Genomic DNA, 20217 nt, shown 5'->3' with positions numbered 1-20217 from the left:
ATGGAGGGCTCCCTTAGGTGCCAGCCGAGAGCCACCAGTCTGAAAGCTTTCTTTGCGCCGTGCCACGATGATCAAAGGGAAGTGTGGGGGGGGGGGGCTGTGGTGACGATGCGATGTGGAACATAATGCCTCTCACCTCATCAAGTTCTCCACAGGTCAGTCCAATCAGCGCCCCTTTTTTGATCAAGTAGAAAATTTCACAGGAGACATCCTCCCCTCCCCTCTATCATCCCAGACAACGACTACCTCCCAATTTGGGAGGCGGGGGGGGAGAGAGGAGGGGGAATGGGAGGCAGTGCTGCCTCGCCCCCCCCCGCCCATGCCCTTACATCCTTCAGGGGTTTTGGAACACACACACGCCCGTACTTCACGACGCATTGCACATCTCTTTCAGAAAAATGCCGCCGTTTTTTTCCTTTTGAAGGAAGGCGGTGTTTGAGAGTGACATCAGAGAGGGGTGCGAAACACGGGAGAGAAGCCAACCCTACGCCAAACCGCGTGACGACGGGGGATGAATGAATGCATGCATGAATGCATGAATGAATGCATGAATGAATGCATGAATGAATGCATGAATGAAAAGGGGCGTCGCACATTGACGCTGTGGAGAGAACGAGCCCTCGTTATCAAACGTACCAGACATCTTCTCCCCCTGGGCAAATGACAATGAACGCAAGTGTGTGTGGGTGTAACTATATATATATATATACATGTATGGACGCACACATACGTGTAGTACCACACGCACACATACGCGTGCCTCACGTGCCCGAGAGCGAGTGAGATGTCGGGAAGAGCGGGGCACGGGCCCACGGGAGTGGTGAAGCTATAAAACGAGAAATAAAGAAGAAACGCATGGATATACACAGAGTCACCGTCAGGCAAGGGGACGGGAAGGACAGACACCTGGTTCACCCACACAAGGAGATCCGAGCCAGACCCCCAGTCGCCGCTGCAGCGGATCAATGACACTTTAGAGCAAAAGAAAGTCCCGAGTGCACTCAGTGAGCAAATAAAAGGAGAAGTGCGAAGATGACCTCGCCTTCCTGTGTGCGCCCATCCATCACCACCACCACCACCACCACCTGCGCACACGAGCACACTATTCCCGATGTACTGCACACCTCCCCCAACTCCTAACAAAATCAAGGGCAGCGCCGCGACACTCTCTGTGACCATCGAGCAGACCTCAAAGAGAGAAAGCAGCGACAGCAGGTGAGAAACGAGGAGGGCGGGCGTGACAGAGCGACACCTACAGGATTCCACGGTCGAGTCCTTCGAGATACAAGAAACAGCATACATATATAAATATAAATATACATACAACGGAGCACCAAAAGAAAGAGGCGAATGTGTACAGGCCGGGGCGCTGCACGAGAGCTAGAAGGAGCGTGGAGGCTCATGAACACATGAACGCCTACATTTACATGCACGATGAACGCATAGGTGCCGTTACGTGTGCGACACCTATGTGACACTTATTAGTCGTCAGTACAAAAAAAAAAGGTGTCTTAGATGTGCGTGTTTCTGAGGATACACGCCAGGGCCTGCATGTCTCTGAAATAAGCTGTGTGAGCGTGAGGAGGGAAGGAGGGGGGAGGAGGAGGAGGGGAGGGGGGGGAGGAGGAGGAGGAAGGGAGGGGGGGGAGAAGGAGTGCTGCTTGTACAACGTCATATGTGGGGGATTGAGTGATGTTACCGAATGAGGTTCCCCTAAATCTTCCTAGAAATTGCCCTTAGGCTCTCTTTACCGTACTCCAACCCAGAGTTTCTTGACAGCATGGCTGGACCTAGGGTACGCTGTGATGAGAGACTAAAACCTGGCAACTGCCCACCCAGCTCGTTGTTTGTGAGGTCCAACACTTCAAGTGTCTTGGTCAGTAGCCAGCTCTCCGGGATCTCGCCGCTCAACCGGTTATCATTCAGGTAAAGCTCCCGAAGCGAAGTCAAAAAACCCCAATCAGAGGGGAGGGTGCCCGAGAGGTTGTTGTAGCCCAAATTGAGATACTGAAGCGAAGACAGCGCTCCCCACTGCGGGGGCAACGTGCCAGCTACGCCAGTGAACGACAAGTCCAAACTCTCCAGCCGCTTCAACTCCGCCCAGCTAGGCGGCAGTGTTCCCCTCAACTCAACCGACATATCTGGACTACTCATCGTGAAGGCTCTTATAACGACATTCGCTGGGTCACATCCGTCAGGGATGGCTGGGAGGGATCCACTCATCACGATCTCACCAAAATCCGCAACGATACCGGCTATGGTGCACGTCACACCGCGCCATGTGCAAAAGTTTGTGCAGACTTCACCCTCAAGTAGCGCAGGGAAATTCTCCAGAAGGGCATGGAAAAATAATTCGGTGCTCGCCACCTCCACATCGGTGTAGAAGGGCACGGGTGCGTGGCAGTCGTTGCCACTGCTGCTGAACGGCGCAGATGACGAAGACGACGACGACGGGGCGGAGCTGCTGCTGAACGGCGCAGATGACGAAGACGAGGAAGACGGGGCGGAGCTGCTGCTGAACGGCGCAGATGACGAAGACGACGACGACGACGGGGCGGAGCTGCTGCTGAACGGCGCAGATGACGAAGACGACGACGACGGGGCGGAGCTGCTGCTGAACGGCGCAGACGACGACGACGACGACGACGGGGCGGAGCTGCTGCTGAACGGCGCAGACGACGAAGACGACGACGACGGGGCGGAGCTGCTGCTGAACGGCGCAGATGACGAAGACGACGACGACGGGGCGGAGCTGCTGCTGAACGGCGCAGATGACGAAGACGAGGAAGACGGGGCGGAGCTGCTGCTGAACGGCGCAGATGACGAAGACGAGGAAGACGGGGCGGAGCTGCTGCTGAACGGCGCAGACGACGAAGACGACGACGACGGGGCGGAGCTGCTGCTGAACGGCGCAGACGACGAAGACGACGACGACGGGGCGGAGCTGCTGCTGAACGGCGCAGATGACGAAGACGACGACGATGGGGCGGAGCTGCTGCTGAACGGTGCAGACGACGAAGACGACGACGACGGGGCGGAGCTGCTGCTGAACGGCGCAGATGACGAAGACGACGACGACGGGGCGGAGCTGCTGCTGAACGGCGCAGATGACGAAGACGAGGACGACGGGGCGGAGCTGCTGCTGAACGGCGCAGATGACGAAGACGACGACGACGGGGCGGAGCTGCTGCTGAACGGCGCAGATGACGAAGACGAGGACGACGGGGCGGAGCTGCTGCTGAACGGCGCAGATGACGAAGACGACGACGACGGGGCGGAGCTGCTGCTGAACGGCGCAGACGACGAAGACGACGACGACGGGGCGGAGCTGCTGCTGAACGGCGCAGATGACGAAGACGAGGAAGACGGGGCGGAGCTGCTGCTGAACGGCGCAGACGACGAAGACGACGACGACGGGGCGGAGCTGCTGCTGAACGGCGCAGATGACGAAGACGAGGACGACGGGGCGGAGCTGCTGCTGAACGGCGCAGATGACGAAGACGAGGACGACGGGGCGGAGCTGCTGCTGAACGGCGCAGATGACGAAGACGAGGACGACGGGGCGGAGCTGCTGCTGAACGGCGCAGATGACGAAGACGACGACGACGGGGCGGAGCTGCTGCTGAACGGCGCAGATGACGAAGACGACGACGATGGGGCGGAGCTGCTGCTGAACGGTGCAGACGACGAAGACGACGACGACGGGGCGGAGCTGCTGCTGAACGGCGCAGACGACGAAGACGACGACGACGGGGCGGAGCTGCTGCTGAACGGCGCAGATGACGAAGACGACGACGACGGGGCGGAGCTGCTGCTGAACGGCGCAGACGACGAAGACGACGACGACGGGGCGGAGCTGCTGCTGAACGGCGCAGATGACGAAGACGACGACGACGGGGCGGAGCTGCTGCTGAACGGCGCAGATGACGAAGACGACGACGACGGGGCGGAGCTGCTGCTGAACGGCGCAGATGACGAAGACGACGACGACGGGGCGGAGCTGCTGCTGAACGGCGCAGATGACGAAGACGACGACGACGGGGCGGAGCTGCTGCTGAACGGCGCAGACGACGAAGACGACGACGACGGGGCGGAGCTGCTGCTGAACGGCGCAGACGACGAAGACGACGACGACGGGGCGGAGCTGCTGCTGAACGGCGCAGATGACGAAGACGACGACGACGGGGCGGAGCTGCTGCTGAACGGTGCAGACGACGAAGACGACGACGACGGGGCGGAGCTGCTGCTGAACGGCGCAGACGACGAAGACGACGACGACGGGGCGGAGCTGCTGCTGAACGGCGCAGACGACGAAGACGACGACGACGGGGCGGAGCTGCTGCTGAACGGCGCAGATGACGAAGACGACGACGACGGGGCGGAGCTGCTGCTGAACGGCGCAGACGACGAAGACGACGACGACGGGGCGGAGCTGCTGCTGAACGGCGCAGACGACGAAGACGACGACGACGGGGCGGAGCTGCTGCTGAACGGCGCAGATGACGAAGACGACGACGACGGGGCGGAGCTGCTGCTGAACGGCGCAGACGACGAAGACGACGACGACGGGGCGGAGCTGCTGCTGAACGGCGCAGATGACGAAGACGACGACGACGGGGCGGAGCTGCTGCTGAACGGCGCAGATGACGAAGACGACGACGACGGGGCGGAGCTGCTGCTGAACGGCGCAGATGACGAAGACGACGACGACGGGGCGGAGCTGCTGCTGAACGGCGCAGATGACGAAGACGACGACGACGGGGCGGAGCTGCTGCTGAACGGCGCAGACGACGAAGACGACGACGACGGGGCGGAGCTGCTGCTGAACGGCGCAGATGACGAAGACGACGACGACGGGGCGGAGCTGCTGCTGAACGGCGCAGATGACGAAGACGACGACGACGGGGCGGAGCTGCTGCTGAACGGCGCAGATGACGAAGACGACGACGACGGGGCGGAGCTGCTGCTGAACGGCGCAGATGACGAAGACGACGACGACGGGGCGGAGCTGCTGCTGAACGGCGCAGATGACGAAGACGACGACGACGGGGCGGAGCTGCTGCTGAACGGCGCAGACGACGAAGACGACGACGACGGGGCGGAGCTGCTGCTGAACGGCGCAGATGACGAAGACGACGACGACGGGGCGGAGCTGCTGCTGAACGGCGCAGATGACGAAGACGACGACGACGGGGCGGAGCTGCTGCTGAACGGCGCAGACGACGAAGACGACGACGACGGGGCGGAGCTGCTGCTGAACGGTGCAGACGACGAAGACGACGACGACGGGGCGGAGCTGCTGCTGAACGGCGCAGATGACGAAGACGAGGACGACGGGGCGGAGCTGCTGCTGAACGGCGCAGATGACGAAGACGACGACGACGGGGCGGAGCTGCTGCTGAACGGCGCAGATGACGAAGACGACGACGACGGGGCGGAGCTGCTGCTGAACGGCGCAGACGACGAAGACGACGACGACGGGGCGGAGCTGCTGCTGAACGGCGCAGATGACGAAGACGACGACGACGGGGCGGAGCTGCTGCTGAACGGCGCAGATGACGAAGACGACGACGACGGGGCGGAGCTGCTGCTGAACGGCGCAGATGACGAAGACGACGACGACGGGGCGGAGCTGCTGCTGAACGGCGCAGACGACGAAGACGACGACGACGGGGCGGAGCTGCTGCTGAACGGCGCAGACGACGAAGACGACGACGACGGGGCGGAGCTGCTGCTGAACGGCGCAGATGACGAAGACGAGGACGACGGGGCGGAGCTGCTGCTGAACGGCGCAGATGACGAAGACGACGACGACGGGGCGGAGCTGCTGCTGAACGGCGCAGATGACGAAGACGACGACGACGGGGCGGAGCTGCTGCTGAACGGTGCAGACGACGAAGACGACGACGACGGGGCGGAGCTGCTGCTGAACGGCGCAGACGACGAAGACGACGACGACGGGGCGGAGCTGCTGCTGAACGGCGCAGATGACGAAGACGACGACGACGGGGCGGAGCTGCTGCTGAACGGCGCAGATGACGAAGACGACGACGACGGGGCGGAGCTGCTGCTGAACGGCGCAGACGACGAAGACGACGACGACGGGGCGGAGCTGCTGCTGAACGGCGCAGATGACGAAGACGACGACGACGGGGCGGAGCTGCTGCTGAACGGCGCAGACGACGAAGACGACGACGACGGGGCGGAGCTGCTGCTGAACGGCGCAGATGACGAAGACGAGGACGACGGGGCGGAGCTGCTGCTGAACGGCGCAGATGACGAAGACGACGACGACGGGGCGGAGCTGCTGCTGAACGGCGCAGATGACGAAGACGACGACGACGGGGCGGAGCTGCTGCTGAACGGCGCAGATGACGAAGACGACGACGACGGGGCGGAGCTGCTGCTGAACGGCGCAGATGACGAAGACGACGACGACGGGGCGGAGCTGCTGCTGAACGGCGCAGACGACGAAGACGACGACGACGGGGCGGAGCTGCTGCTGAACGGCGCAGATGACGAAGACGACGACGATGGGGCGGAGCTGCTGCTGAACGGTGCAGACGACGAAGACGACGACGACGGGGCGGAGCTGCTGCTGAACGGCGCAGATGACGAAGACGACGACGACGGGGCGGAGCTGCTGCTGAACGGCGCAGATGACGAAGACGACGACGACGGGGCGGAGCTGCTGCTGAACGGCGCAGACGACGAAGACGACGACGACGGGGCGGAGCTGCTGCTGAACGGCGCAGACGACGAAGACGACGACGACGGGGCGGAGCTGCTGCTGAACGGCGCAGATGACGAAGACGACGACGACGGGGCGGAGCTGCTGCTGAACGGCGCAGACGACGAAGACGACGACGGGGCGGAGCTGCTGCTGAACGGCGCAGATGACGAAGACGACGACGACGGGGCGGAGCTGCTGCTGAACGGCGCAGACGACGAAGACGACGACGACGGGGCGGAGCTGCTGCTGAACGGCGCAGACGACGAAGACGACGACGACGGGGCGGAGCTGCTGCTGAACGGCGCAGATGACGAAGACGACGACGACGGGGCGGAGCTGCTGCTGAACGGCGCAGACGACGAAGACGACGACGACGGGGCGGAGCTGCTGCTGAACGGCGCAGACGACGAAGACGACGACGACGGGGCGGAGCTGCTGCTGAACGGCGCAGACGACGACGACGACGACGACGGGGCGGAGCTGCTGCTGAACGGCGCAGACGACGACGACGACGACGACGGGGCGGAGCTGCTGCTGAACGGCGCAGATGACGAAGACGACGACGACGGGGCGGAGCTGCTGCTGAACGGCGCAGACGACGAAGACGAGGACGACGGGGCGGAGCTGCTGCTGAACGGCGCAGACGACGAAGACGACGACGACGGGGCGGAGCTGCTGCTGAACGGCGCAGACGACGAAGACGACGACGACGGGGCGGAGCTGCTGCTGAACGGCGCAGATGACGAAGACGAGGACGACGGGGCGGAGCTGCTGCTGAACGGCGCAGATGACGAACGACGACGACGGGGCGGAGCTGCTGCTGAACGGCGCAGATGACGAAGACGACGACGACGGGGCGGAGCTGCTGCTGAACGGCGCAGATGACGAAGACGACGACGACGACGACGGGGCGGAGCTGCTGCTGAACGGCGCAGATGACGAAGACGACGACGACGGGGCGGAGCTGCTGCTGAACGGCGCAGATGACGAAGAAGACGACGACGGGGCGGAGCTGCTGCTGAACGGCGCAGAGGACGAAGACGACGACGACGGGGCGGAGCTGCTGCTGAACGGCGCAGATGACGAAGACGACGACGACGACGACGGGGCGGAGCTGCTGCTGAACGGCGCAGATGACGAAGACGACGACGACGGGGCGGAGCTGCTGCTGAACGGCGCAGATGACGAAGACGACGACGACGGGGCGGAGCTGCTGCTGAACGGCGCAGACGACGAAGACGACGACGACGGGGCGGAGCTGCTGCTGAACGGCGCAGATGACGAAGACGACGACGACGGGGCGGAGCTGCTGCTGAACGGCGCAGACGACGAAGACGAGGACGACGGGGCGGAGCTGCTGCTGAACGGCGCAGATGACGAAGACGACGACGACGGGGCGGAGCTGCTGCTGAACGGCGCAGATGACGAAGACGACGACGACGGGGCGGAGCTGCTGCTGAACGGCGCAGATGACGAAGACGAGGAAGACGGGGCGGAGCTGCTGCTGAACGGCGCAGATGACGACGACGACGACGGGGCGGAGCTGCTGCTGAACGGCGCAGATGACGAAGACGAGGAAGACGGGGCGGAGCTGCTGCTGAACGGCGCAGACGACGACGACGACGACGACGGGGCGGAGCTGCTGCTGAACGGCGCAGATGACGAAGACGACGACGACGGGGCGGAGCTGCTGCTGAACGGCGCAGATGACGAAGACGACGACGACGGGGCGGAGCTGCTGCTGAACGGTGCAGACGACGAAGACGAGGAAGACGGGGCGGAGCTGCTGCTGAACGGCGCAGATGACGAAGACGAGGAAGACGGGGCGGAGCTGCTGCTGAACGGCGCAGATGACGAAGACGACGACGACGGGGCGGAGCTGCTGCTGAACGGCGCAGAGGACGAAGACGACGACGACGGGGCGGAGCTGCTGCTGAACGGCGCAGATGACGAAGACGACGACGACGGGGCGGAGCTGCTGCTGAACGGCGCAGATGACGAAGACGACGACGACGGGGCGGAGCTGCTGCTGAACGGCGCAGATGACGAAGACGACGACGACGGGGCGGAGCTGCTGCTGAACGGCGCAGACGACGAAGACGACGACGACGGGGCGGAGCTGCTGCTGAACGGCGCAGATGACGAAGACGACGACGACGGGGCGGAGCTGCTGCTGAACGGCGCAGATGACGAAGACGACGACGACGGGGCGGAGCTGCTGCTGAACGGTGCAGACGACGAAGACGACGACGACGGGGCGGAGCTGCTGCTGAACGGCGCAGATGACGAAGACGACGACGACGGGGCGGAGCTGCTGCTGAACGGCGCAGACGACGAAGACGACGACGACGGGGCGGAGCTGCTGCTGAACGGCGCAGATGACGAAGACGACGACGACGGGGCGGAGCTGCTGCTGAACGGCGCAGACGACGAAGACGACGACGACGGGGCGGAGCTGCTGCTGAACGGCGCAGATGACGAAGACGAGGAAGACGGGGCGGAGCTGCTGCTGAACGGCGCAGATGACGACGACGACGACGGGGCGGAGCTGCTGCTGAACGGCGCAGATGACGAAGACGACGACGACGGGGCGGAGCTGCTGCTGAACGGCGCAGATGACGAAGACGACGACGACGGGGCGGAGCTGCTGCTGAACGGCGCAGACGACGAAGACGACGACGACGGGGCGGAGCTGCTGCTGAACGGCGCAGACGACGAAGACGACGACGACGGGGCGGAGCTGCTGCTGAACGGTGCAGACGACGAAGACGACGACGACGGGGCGGAGCTGCTGCTGAACGGCGCAGATGACGAAGACGACGACGACGGGGCGGAGCTGCTGCTGAACGGCGCAGATGACGAAGACGACGACGACGGGGCGGAGCTGCTGCTGAACGGCGCAGATGACGAAGACGACGACGACGGGGCGGAGCTGCTGCTGAACGGCGCAGATGACGAAGACGACGACGACGGGGCGGAGCTGCTGCTGAACGGCGCAGACGACGACGACGACGACGACGGGGCGGAGCTGCTGCTGAACGGCGCAGATGACGAAGACGACGACGACGGGGCGGAGCTGCTGCTGAACGGCGCAGACGACGAAGACGACGACGACGGGGCGGAGCTGCTGCTGAACGGCGCAGATGACGAAGACGACGACGACGGGGCGGAGCTGCTGCTGAACGGCGCAGATGACGAAGACGACGACGACGGGGCGGAGCTGCTGCTGAACGGCGCAGATGACGAAGACGACGACGACGGCGCGGAGCTGCTGCTGAACGGCGCAGATGACGAAGACGACGACGACGGGGCGGAGCTGCTGCTGAACGGCGCAGATGACGAAGACGACGACGACGGGGCGGAGCTGCTGCTCAACGGCGCAGACGACGAAGACGACGACGACGGGGCGGAGCTGCTGCTGAACGGCGCAGATGACGAAGACGACGACGACGGGGCGGAGCTGCTGCTGAACGGCGCAGACGACGAAGACGACGACGACGGGGCGGAGCTGCTGCTGAACGGCGCAGATGACGAAGACGACGACGACGGGGCGGAGCTGCTGCTGAACGGCGCAGATGACGAAGACGACGACGACGGGGCGGAGCTGCTGCTGAACGGCGCAGATGACGAAGACGAGGACGACGGGGCGGAGCTGCTGCTGAACGGCGCAGATGACGACGACGACGACGGGGCGGAGCTGCTGCTGAACGGCGCAGATGACGAAGACGAGGACGACGGGGCGGAGCTGCTGCTGAACGGCGCAGACGACGACGACGACGACGACGGGGCGGAGCTGCTGCTGAACGGCGCAGATGACGAAGACGACGACGACGGGGCGGAGCTGCTGCTGAACGGCGCAGACGACGAAGACGACGACGACGGGGCGGAGCTGCTGCTGAACGGTGCAGACGACGAAGACGAGGACGACGGGGCGGAGCTGCTGCTGAACGGCGCAGATGACGAAGACGAGGACGACGGGGCGGAGCTGCTGCTGAACGGCGCAGATGACGAAGACGACGACGACGGGGCGGAGCTGCTGCTGAACGGCGCAGAGGACGAAGACGACGACGACGGGGCGGAGCTGCTGCTGAACGGCGCAGATGACGAAGACGACGACGACGGGGCGGAGCTGCTGCTGAACGGCGCAGATGACGAAGACGACGACGACGGGGCGGAGCTGCTGCTGAACGGCGCAGATGACGAAGACGACGACGACGGGGCGGAGCTGCTGCTGAACGGCGCAGACGACGACGACGACGACGACGGGGCGGAGCTGCTGCTGAACGGCGCAGATGACGAAGACGACGACGACGGGGCGGAGCTGCTGCTGAACGGCGCAGATGACGAAGACGACGACGACGGGGCGGAGCTGCTGCTGAACGGTGCAGATGACGAAGACGACGACGACGGGGCGGAGCTGCTGCTGAACGGCGCAGATGACGAAGACGACGACGACGGGGCGGAGCTGCTGCTGAACGGCGCAGACGACGAAGACGACGACGACGGGGCGGAGCTGCTGCTGAACGGCGCAGATGACGAAGACGACGACGACGGGGCGGAGCTGCTGCTGAACGGCGCAGACGACGAAGACGACGACGACGGGGCGGAGCTGCTGCTGAACGGCGCAGATGACGAAGACGACGACGACGGGGCGGAGCTGCTGCTGAACGGCGCAGATGACGACGACGACGACGACGGGGCGGAGCTGCTGCTGAACGGCGCAGATGACGAAGACGACGACGACGGGGCGGAGCTGCTGCTGAACGGCGCAGATGACGAAGACGACGACGACGGGGCGGAGCTGCTGCTGAACGGTGCAGACGACGAAGACGACGACGACGGGGCGGAGCTGCTGCTGAACGGCGCAGACGACGAAGACGACGACGACGGGGCGGAGCTGCTGCTGAACGGCGCAGACGACGAAGACGACGACGACGGGGCGGAGCTGCTGCTGAACGGCGCAGACGACGAAGACGACGACGACGGGGCGGAGCTGCTGCTGAACGGCGCAGATGACGAAGACGACGACGACGGGGCGGAGCTGCTGCTGAACGGCGCAGATGACGAAGACGACGACGACGGGGCGGAGCTGCTGCTGAACGGCGCAGATGACGAAGACGACGACGACGGGGCGGAGCTGCTGCTGAACGGCGCAGACGACGAAGACGACGACGACGGGGCGGAGCTGCTGCTGAACGGCGCAGATGACGAAGACGACGACGACGGGGCGGAGCTGCTGCTGAACGGCGCAGACGACGAAGACGACGACGACGGGGCGGAGCTGCTGCTGAACGGCGCAGATGACGAAGACGACGACGACGGGGCGGAGCTGCTGCTGAACGGCGCAGACGACGAAGACGACGACGACGGGGCGGAGCTGCTGCTGAACGGCGCAGATGACGAAGACGACGACGACGGGGCGGAGCTGCTGCTGAACGGCGCAGATGACGAAGACGACGACGACGGGGCGGAGCTGCTGCTGAACGGCGCAGACGACGAAGACGACGACGACGGGGCGGAGCTGCTGCTGAACGGCGCAGATGACGAAGACGACGACGACGGGGCGGAGCTGCTGCTGAACGGCGCAGATGACGAAGACGACGACGACGGGGCGGAGCTGCTGCTGAACGGCGCAGATGACGAAGACGACGACGACGGGGCGGAGCTGCTGCTGAACGGCGCAGATGACGAAGACGACGACGACGGGGCGGAGCTGCTGCTGAACGGCGCAGACGACGAAGACGACGACGACGGGGCGGAGCTGCTGCTGAACGGCGCAGATGACGAAGACGACGACGACGGGGCGGAGCTGCTGCTGAACGGCGCAGACGACGAAGACGAGGACGACGGGGCGGAGCTGCTGCTGAACGGCGCAGATGACGAAGACGACGACGACGGGGCGGAGCTGCTGCTGAACGGCGCAGATGACGAAGACGAGGAAGACGGGGCGGAGCTGCTGCTGAACGGTGCAGACGACGAAGACGACGACGACGGGGCGGAGCTGCTGCTGAACGGTGCAGACGACGAAGACGACGACGACGGGGCGGAGCTGCTGCTGAACGGCGCAGATGACGAAGACGACGACGACGGGGCGGAGCTGCTGCTGAACGGCGCAGATGACGAAGACGACGACGACGGGGCGGAGCTGCTGCTGAACGGCGCAGATGACGAAGACGACGACGACGGGGCGGAGCTGCTGCTGAACGGCGCAGACGACGAAGACGACGACGACGGGGCGGAGCTGCTGCTGAACGGCGCAGATGACGAAGACGACGACGACGGGGCGGAGCTGCTGCTGAACGGCGCAGATGACGAAGACGACGACGACGGGGCGGAGCTGCTGCTGAACGGCGCAGATGACGAAGACGACGACGACGGGGCGGAGCTGCTGCTGAACGGCGCAGATGACGAAGACGAGGAAGACGGGGCGGAGCTGCTGCTGAACGGCGCAGATGACGAAGACGACGACGACGGGGCGGAGCTGCTGCTGAACGGCGCAGACGACGAAGACGACGACGACGGGGCGGAGCTGCTGCTGAACGGCGCAGATGACGAAGACGACGACGACGGGGCGGAGCTGCTGCTGAACGGCGCAGATGACGAAGACGACGACGACGGGGCGGAGCTGCTGCTGAACGGCGCAGACGACGAAGACGACGACGACGGGGCGGAGCTGCTGCTGAACGGCGCAGATGACGAAGACGACGACGACGGGGCGGAGCTGCTGCTGAACGGCGCAGATGACGAAGACGACGACGACGGGGCGGAGCTGCTGCTGAACGGCGCAGATGACGAAGACGACGACGACGGGGCGGAGCTGCTGCTGAACGGCGCAGATGACGAAGACGACGACGACGGGGCGGAGCTGCTGCTGAACGGCGCAGACGACGAAGACGAGGACGACGGGGCGGAGCTGCTGCTGAACGGCGCAGATGACGAAGACGACGACGACGGGGCGGAGCTGCTGCTGAACGGCGCAGATGACGAAGACGAGGACGACGGGGCGGAGCTGCTGCTGAACGGCGCAGATGACGAAGACGAGGACGACGGGGCGGAGCTGCTGCTGAACGGCGCAGACGACGAAGACGACGACGACGGGGCGGAGCTGCTGCTGAACGGCGCAGACGACGAAGACGACGACGACGGGGCGGAGCTGCTGCTGAACGGCGCAGACGACGAAGACGAGGACGACGGGGCGGAGCTGCTGCTGAACGGCGCAGATGACGAAGACGACGACGACGGGGCGGAGCTGCTGCTGAACGGCGCAGACGACGAAGACGACGACGACGGGGCGGAGCTGCTGCTGAACGGCGCAGACGACGAAGACGACGACGACGGGGCGGAGCTGCTGCTGAACGGCGCAGATGACGAAGACGACGACGACGGGGCGGAGCTGCTGCTGAACGGCGCAGATGACGAAGACGACGACGACGGGGCGGAGCTGCTGCTGAACGGCGCAGATGACGAAGACGACGACGACGGGGCGGAGCTGCTGCTGAACGGCGCAGACGACGAAGACGACGACGACGGGGCGGAGCTGCTGCTGAACGGCGCAGATGACGAAGACGACGACGACGGGGCGGAGCTGCTGCTGAACGGCGCAGACGACGAAGACGAGGACGACGGGGCGGAGCTGCTGCTGAACGGCGCAGATGACGAAGACGACGACGACGGGGCGGAGCTGCTGCTGAACGGCGCAGACGACGAAGACGACGACGACGGGGCGGAGCTGCTGCTGAACGGCGCAGACGACGAAGACGAGGACGACGGGGCGGAGCTGCTGCTGAACGGCGCAGATGACGAAGACGACGACGACGGGGCGGAGCTGCTGCTGAACGGCGCAGACGACGAAGACGACGACGACGGGGCGGAGCTGCTGCTGAACGGCGCAGATGACGAAGACGACGACGACGGGGCGGAGCTGCTGCTGAACGGCGCAGACGACGAAGACGAGGACGACGGGGCGGAGCTGCTGCTGAACGGCGCAGATGACGAAGACGAGGACGACGGGGCGGAGCTGCTGCTGAACGGCGCAGACGACGAAGACGAGGACGACGGGGCGGAGCTGCTGCTGAACGGCGCAGACGACGAAGACGACGACGACGGGGCGGAGCTGCTGCTGAACGGCGCAGATGACGAAGACGACGACGACGGGGCGGAGCTGCTGCTGAACGGCGCAGATGACGAAGACGACGACGACGGGGCGGAGCTGCTGCTGAACGGCGCAGACGACGAAGACGACGACGACGGGGCGGAGCTGCTGCTGAACGGCGCAGATGACGAAGACGACGACGACGGGGCGGAGCTGCTGCTGAACGGCGCAGATGACGAAGACGACGACGACGGGGCGGAGCTGCTGCTGAACGGCGCAGATGACGAAGACGACGACGACGGGGCGGAGCTGCTGCTGAACGGCGCAGATGACGAAGACGACGACGACGGGGCGGAGCTGCTGCTGAACGGCGCAGACGACGAAGACGACGACGACGGGGCGGAGCTGCTGCTGAACGGCGCAGACGACGAAGACGACGACGACGGGGCGGAGCTGCTGCTGAACGGCGCAGATGACGAAGACGACGACGACGGGGCGGAGCTGCTGCTGAACGGCGCAGACGACGAAGACGACGACGACGGGGCGGAGCTGCTGCTGAACGGCGCAGATGACGAAGACGACGACGACGGGGCGGAGCTGCTGCTGAACGGCGCAGATGACGAAGACGACGACGACGGGGCGGAGCTGCTGCTGAACGGCGCAGATGACGAAGACGAGGACGACGGGGCGGAGCTGCTGCTGAACGGCGCAGACGACGAAGACGACGACGACGGGGCGGAGCTGCTGCTGAACGGCGCAGATGACGAAGACGACGACGACGGGGCGGAGCTGCTGCTGAACGGCGCAGATGACGAAGACGACGACGACGGGGCGGAGCTGCTGCTGAACGGCGCAGATGACGAAGACGACGACGACGGGGCGGAGCTGCTGCTGAACGGCGCAGATGACGAAGACGACGACGACGGGGCGGAGCTGCTGCTGAACGGCGCAGATGACGAAGACGACGACGACGGGGCGGAGCTGCTGCTGAACGGCGCAGATGACGAAGACGACGACGACGGGGCGGAGCTGCTGCTGAACGGCGCAGATGACGAAGACGACGACGACGGGGCGGAGCTGCTGCTGAACGGCGCAGATGACGAAGACGAGGACGACGGGGCCGAGCTGCTGCTGAACGGCGCAGATGACGAAGACGAGGACGACGGGGCCGAGCTGCTGCTGAACGGCGCAGATGACGAAGACGAGGACGACGGGTTGGAGCTGCTGCTGAACGGCGCAGACGACGAAGACGACGACGACGACGACGGGGCCGAGCTGCTGCTGAACGGCGCAGATGACGAAGACGACGACGACGGGGCGGAGCTGCTGCTGAACGGCGCAGACGACGAAGACGAGGACGACGGGGCGGAGCTGCTGCTGAACGGCGCAGATGACGAAGACGACGACGACGACGACGGGGCCGAGCTGCTGCTGAACGGCGCAGATGACGAAGACGACGACGACGACGACGGGGCCGAGCTGCTGCTGAACGGCGCAGATGACGAAGACGACGACGATGGGGCGGAGCTGCTGCTGAACGGTGCAGACGACGAAGACGACGACGACGGGGCGGAGCTGCTGCTGAACGGCGCAGATGACGAAGACGAGGAAGACGGGGCGGAGCTGCTGCTGAACGGCGCAGACGACGAAGACGACGACGACGGGGCGGAGCTGCTGCTGAACGGCGCAGACGACGAAGACGACGACGACGGGGCGGAGCTGCTGCTGAACGGCGCAGATGACGAAGACGACGACGACGGGGCCGAGCTGCTGCTGAACGGCGCAGACGACGAAGACGACGACGACGGGGCGGAGCTGCTGCTGAACGGCGCAGATGACGAAGACGAGGAAGACGGGGCGGAGCTGCTGCTGAACGGCGCAGATGACGAAGACGACGACGACGGGGCGGAGCTGCTGCTGAACGGCGCAGACGACGAAGACGACGACGACGGGGCGGAGCTGCTGCTGAACGGCGCAGATGACGAAGACGAGGACGACGGGGCGGAGCTGCTGCTGAACGGCGCAGACGACGAAGACGACGACGACGGGGCGGAGCTGCTGCTGAACGGCGCAGACGACGAAGACGACGACGACGGGGCGGAGCTGCTGCTGAACGGCGCAGATGACGAAGACGACGACGACGGGGCGGAGCTGCTGCTGAACGGCGCAGATGACGAAGACGAGGACGACGGGGCGGAGCTGCTGCTGAACGGCGCAGACGACGAAGACGACGACGACGGGGCGGAGCTGCTGCTGAACGGCGCAGATGACGAAGACGAGGACGACGGGGCGGAGCTGCTGCTGAACGGCGCAGACGACGAAGACGACGACGACGGGGCGGAGCTGCTGCTGAACGGCGCAGATGACGAAGACGACGACGACGGGGCGGAGCTGCTGCTGAACGGCGCAGACGACGAAGACGACGACGACGGGGCGGAGCTGCTGCTGAACGGCGCAGATGACGAAGACGACGACGACGGGGCGGAGCTGCTGCTGAACGGCGCAGACGACGAAGACGACGACGACGGGGCGGAGCTGCTGCTGAACGGTGCAGACGACGAAGACGACGACGACGGGGCGGAGCTGCTGCTGAACGGCGCAGATGACGAAGACGACGACGACGGGGCGGAGCTGCTGCTGAACGGCGCAGATGACGAAGACGACGACGACGGGGCGGAGCTGCTGCTGAACGGCGCAGATGACGAAGACGACGACGACGGGGCGGAGCTGCTGCTGAACGGCGCAGACGACGAAGACGACGACGACGGGGCGGAGCTGCTGCTGAACGGCGCAGATGACGAAGACGACGACGACGGGGCGGAGCTGCTGCTGAACGGCGCAGACGACGAAGACGAGGACGACGGGGCGGAGCTGCTGCTGAACGGCGCAGATGACGAAGACGACGACGACGGGGCGGAGCTGCTGCTGAACGGCGCAGACGACGAAGACGACGACGACGGGGCGGAGCTGCTGCTGAACGGCGCAGATGACGAAGACGACGACGACGGGGCGGAGCTGCTGCTGAACGGCGCAGATGACGAAGACGAGGACGACGGGGCGGAGCTGCTGCTCAACGGCGCAGACGACGAAGACGACGACGACGGGGCGGAGCTGCTGCTGAACGGCGCAGATGACGAAGACGACGACGACGGGGCGGAGCTGCTGCTGAACGGCGCAGATGACGAAGACGACGACGACGACGACGGGGCCGAGCTGCTGCTGAACGGCGCAGATGACGAAGACGACGACGACGGGGCGGAGCTGCTGCTGAACGGCGCAGATGACGAAGACGACGACGACGGGGCGGAGCTGCTGCTGAACGGCGCAGATGACGAAGACGACGACGACGGGGCGGAGCTGCTGCTGAACGGCGCAGAGGACGAAGACGACGACGACGGGGCGGAGCTGCTGCTGAACGGCGCAGATGACGAAGACGACGACGACGGGGCGGAGCTGCTGCTCAACGGCGCAGACGACGAAGACGACGACGACGGGGCGGAGCTGCTGCTGAACGGCGCAGATGACGAAGACGACGACGACGGGGCGGAGCTGCTGCTGAACGGCGCAGACGACGAAGACGACGACGACGGGGCGGAGCTGCTGCTGAACGGCGCAGATGACGAAGACGACGACGACGGGGCGGAGCTGCTGCTGAACGGTGCAGACGACGAAGACGACGACGACGGGGCGGAGCTGCTGCTGAACGGCGCAGATGACGAAGACGACGACGACGGGGCGGAGCTGCTGCTGAACGGCGCAGATGACGAAGACGACGACGACGGGGCGGAGCTGCTGCTGAACGGCGCAGATGACGAAGACGACGACGACGGGGCGGAGCTGCTGCTGAACGGCGCAGACGACGAAGACGACGACGACGGGGCGGAGCTGCTGCTGAACGGCGCAGACGACGAAGACGACGACGACGGGGCGGAGCTGCTGCTGAACGGTGCAGACGACGAAGACGAGGACGACGGGGCGGAGCTGCTGCTGAACGGCGCAGATGACGAAGACGACGACGACGGGGCGGAGCTGCTGCTGAACGGCGCAGACGACGACGACGACGACGACGGGGCGGAGCTGCTGCTGAACGGCGCAGATGACGAAGACGACGACGACGGGGCGGAGCTGCTGCTGAACGGCGCAGATGACGAAGACGACGACGACGGGGCGGAGCTGCTGCTGAACGGCGCAGATGACGAAGACGACGACGACGGGGCGGAGCTGCTGCTGAACGGCGCAGACGACGAAGACGACGACGACGGGGCGGAGCTGCTGCTGAACGGCGCAGACGACGAAGACGACGACGACGGGGCGGAGCTGCTGCTGAACGGCGCAGATGACGAAGACGACGACGACGGGGCGGAGCTGCTGCTGAACGGCGCAGAGGACGAAGACGACGACGACGGGGCGGAGCTGCTGCTGAACGGCGCAGACGACGAAGACGACGACGACGGGGCGGAGCTGCTGCTGAACGGCGCAGATGACGAAGACGACGACGACGGGGCGGAGCTGCTGCTGAACGGCGCAGATGACGAAGACGACGACGACGGGGCGGAGCTGCTGCTGAACGGCGCAGACGACGAAGACGACGACGACGGGGCGGAGCTGCTGCTGAACGGCGCAGATGACGAAGACGACGACGACGGGGCGGAGCTGCTGCTGAACGGCGCAGACGACGAAGACGACGACGACGGGGCGGAGCTGCTGCTGAACGGCGCAGATGACGAAGACGACGACGACGGGGCGGAGCTGCTGCTGAACGGCGCAGATGACGAAGACGAGGACGACGGGGCGGAGCTGCTGCTGAACGGCGCAGATGACGAAGACGAGGACGACGGGGCGGAGCTGCTGCTGAACGGCGCAGATGACGAAGACGAGGACGACGGGGCGGAGCTGCTGCTGAACGGCGCAGATGACGAAGACGAGGACGACGGGGCGGAGCTGCTGCTGAACGGCGCAGATGACGAAGACGACGACGACGGGGCGGAGCTGCTGCTGAACGGCGCAGACGACGAAGACGACGACGACGGGGCGGAGCTGCTGCTGAACGGCGCAGATGACGAAGACGACGACGACGGGGCGGAGCTGCTGCTGAACGGTGCAGACGACGAAGACGACGACGACGGGGCGGAGCTGCTGCTGAACGGCGCAGATGACGAAGACGACGACGACGGGGCGGAGCTGCTGCTGAACGGCGCAGATGACGAAGACGACGACGACGGGGCGGAGCTGCTGCTGAACGGCGCAGATGACGAAGACGAGGACGACGGGGCGGAGCTGCTGCTGAACGGCGCAGACGACGAAGACGACGACGACGGGGCGGAGCTGCTGCTGAACGGCGCAGACGACGAAGACGACGACGACGGGGCGGAGCTGCTGCTGAACGGCGCAG

General features: G+C 65.6%; 2 protein-coding genes across 2 annotated transcripts in view; both read right to left on the bottom strand.

Moving 5' to 3' along the window:
* Window positions 1-1713: 1713 nt before the first annotated feature.
* On the bottom strand, window positions 1714-2223 carry JKF63_01053 (uncharacterized protein; the record flags this gene model as incomplete). Its single annotated transcript, XM_067897102.1, has 1 exon — window positions 1714-2223. One exon carries the CDS (start codon window positions 2221-2223, stop codon window positions 1714-1716), a length of 510 nt encoding a protein of 169 aa, XP_067753259.1.
* Window positions 2224-2267: 44 nt separating this feature from the next.
* The window catches only part of JKF63_01051 (uncharacterized protein), a gene marked incomplete at both ends in the record, with an annotated part of 48004 nt that continues 30054 nt past the window's right edge, over window positions 2268-20217 (bottom strand). Inside the window, one exon of the mRNA XM_067897100.1 lies at window positions 2268-20204. Coding sequence (XP_067753257.1) covers window positions 2268-20204 — 17937 coding nt within the window. The remainder of the gene's footprint in view (window positions 20205-20217) is intronic.

The sequence above is a fragment of the Porcisia hertigi genome, chromosome 35, assembly GCF_017918235.1.
Source record: "Porcisia hertigi strain C119 chromosome 35, whole genome shotgun sequence".
NCBI lineage: Eukaryota > Euglenozoa > Kinetoplastea > Trypanosomatida > Trypanosomatidae > Porcisia > Porcisia hertigi.
This window is presented reverse-complemented; position numbering and strand designations above follow the sequence as displayed.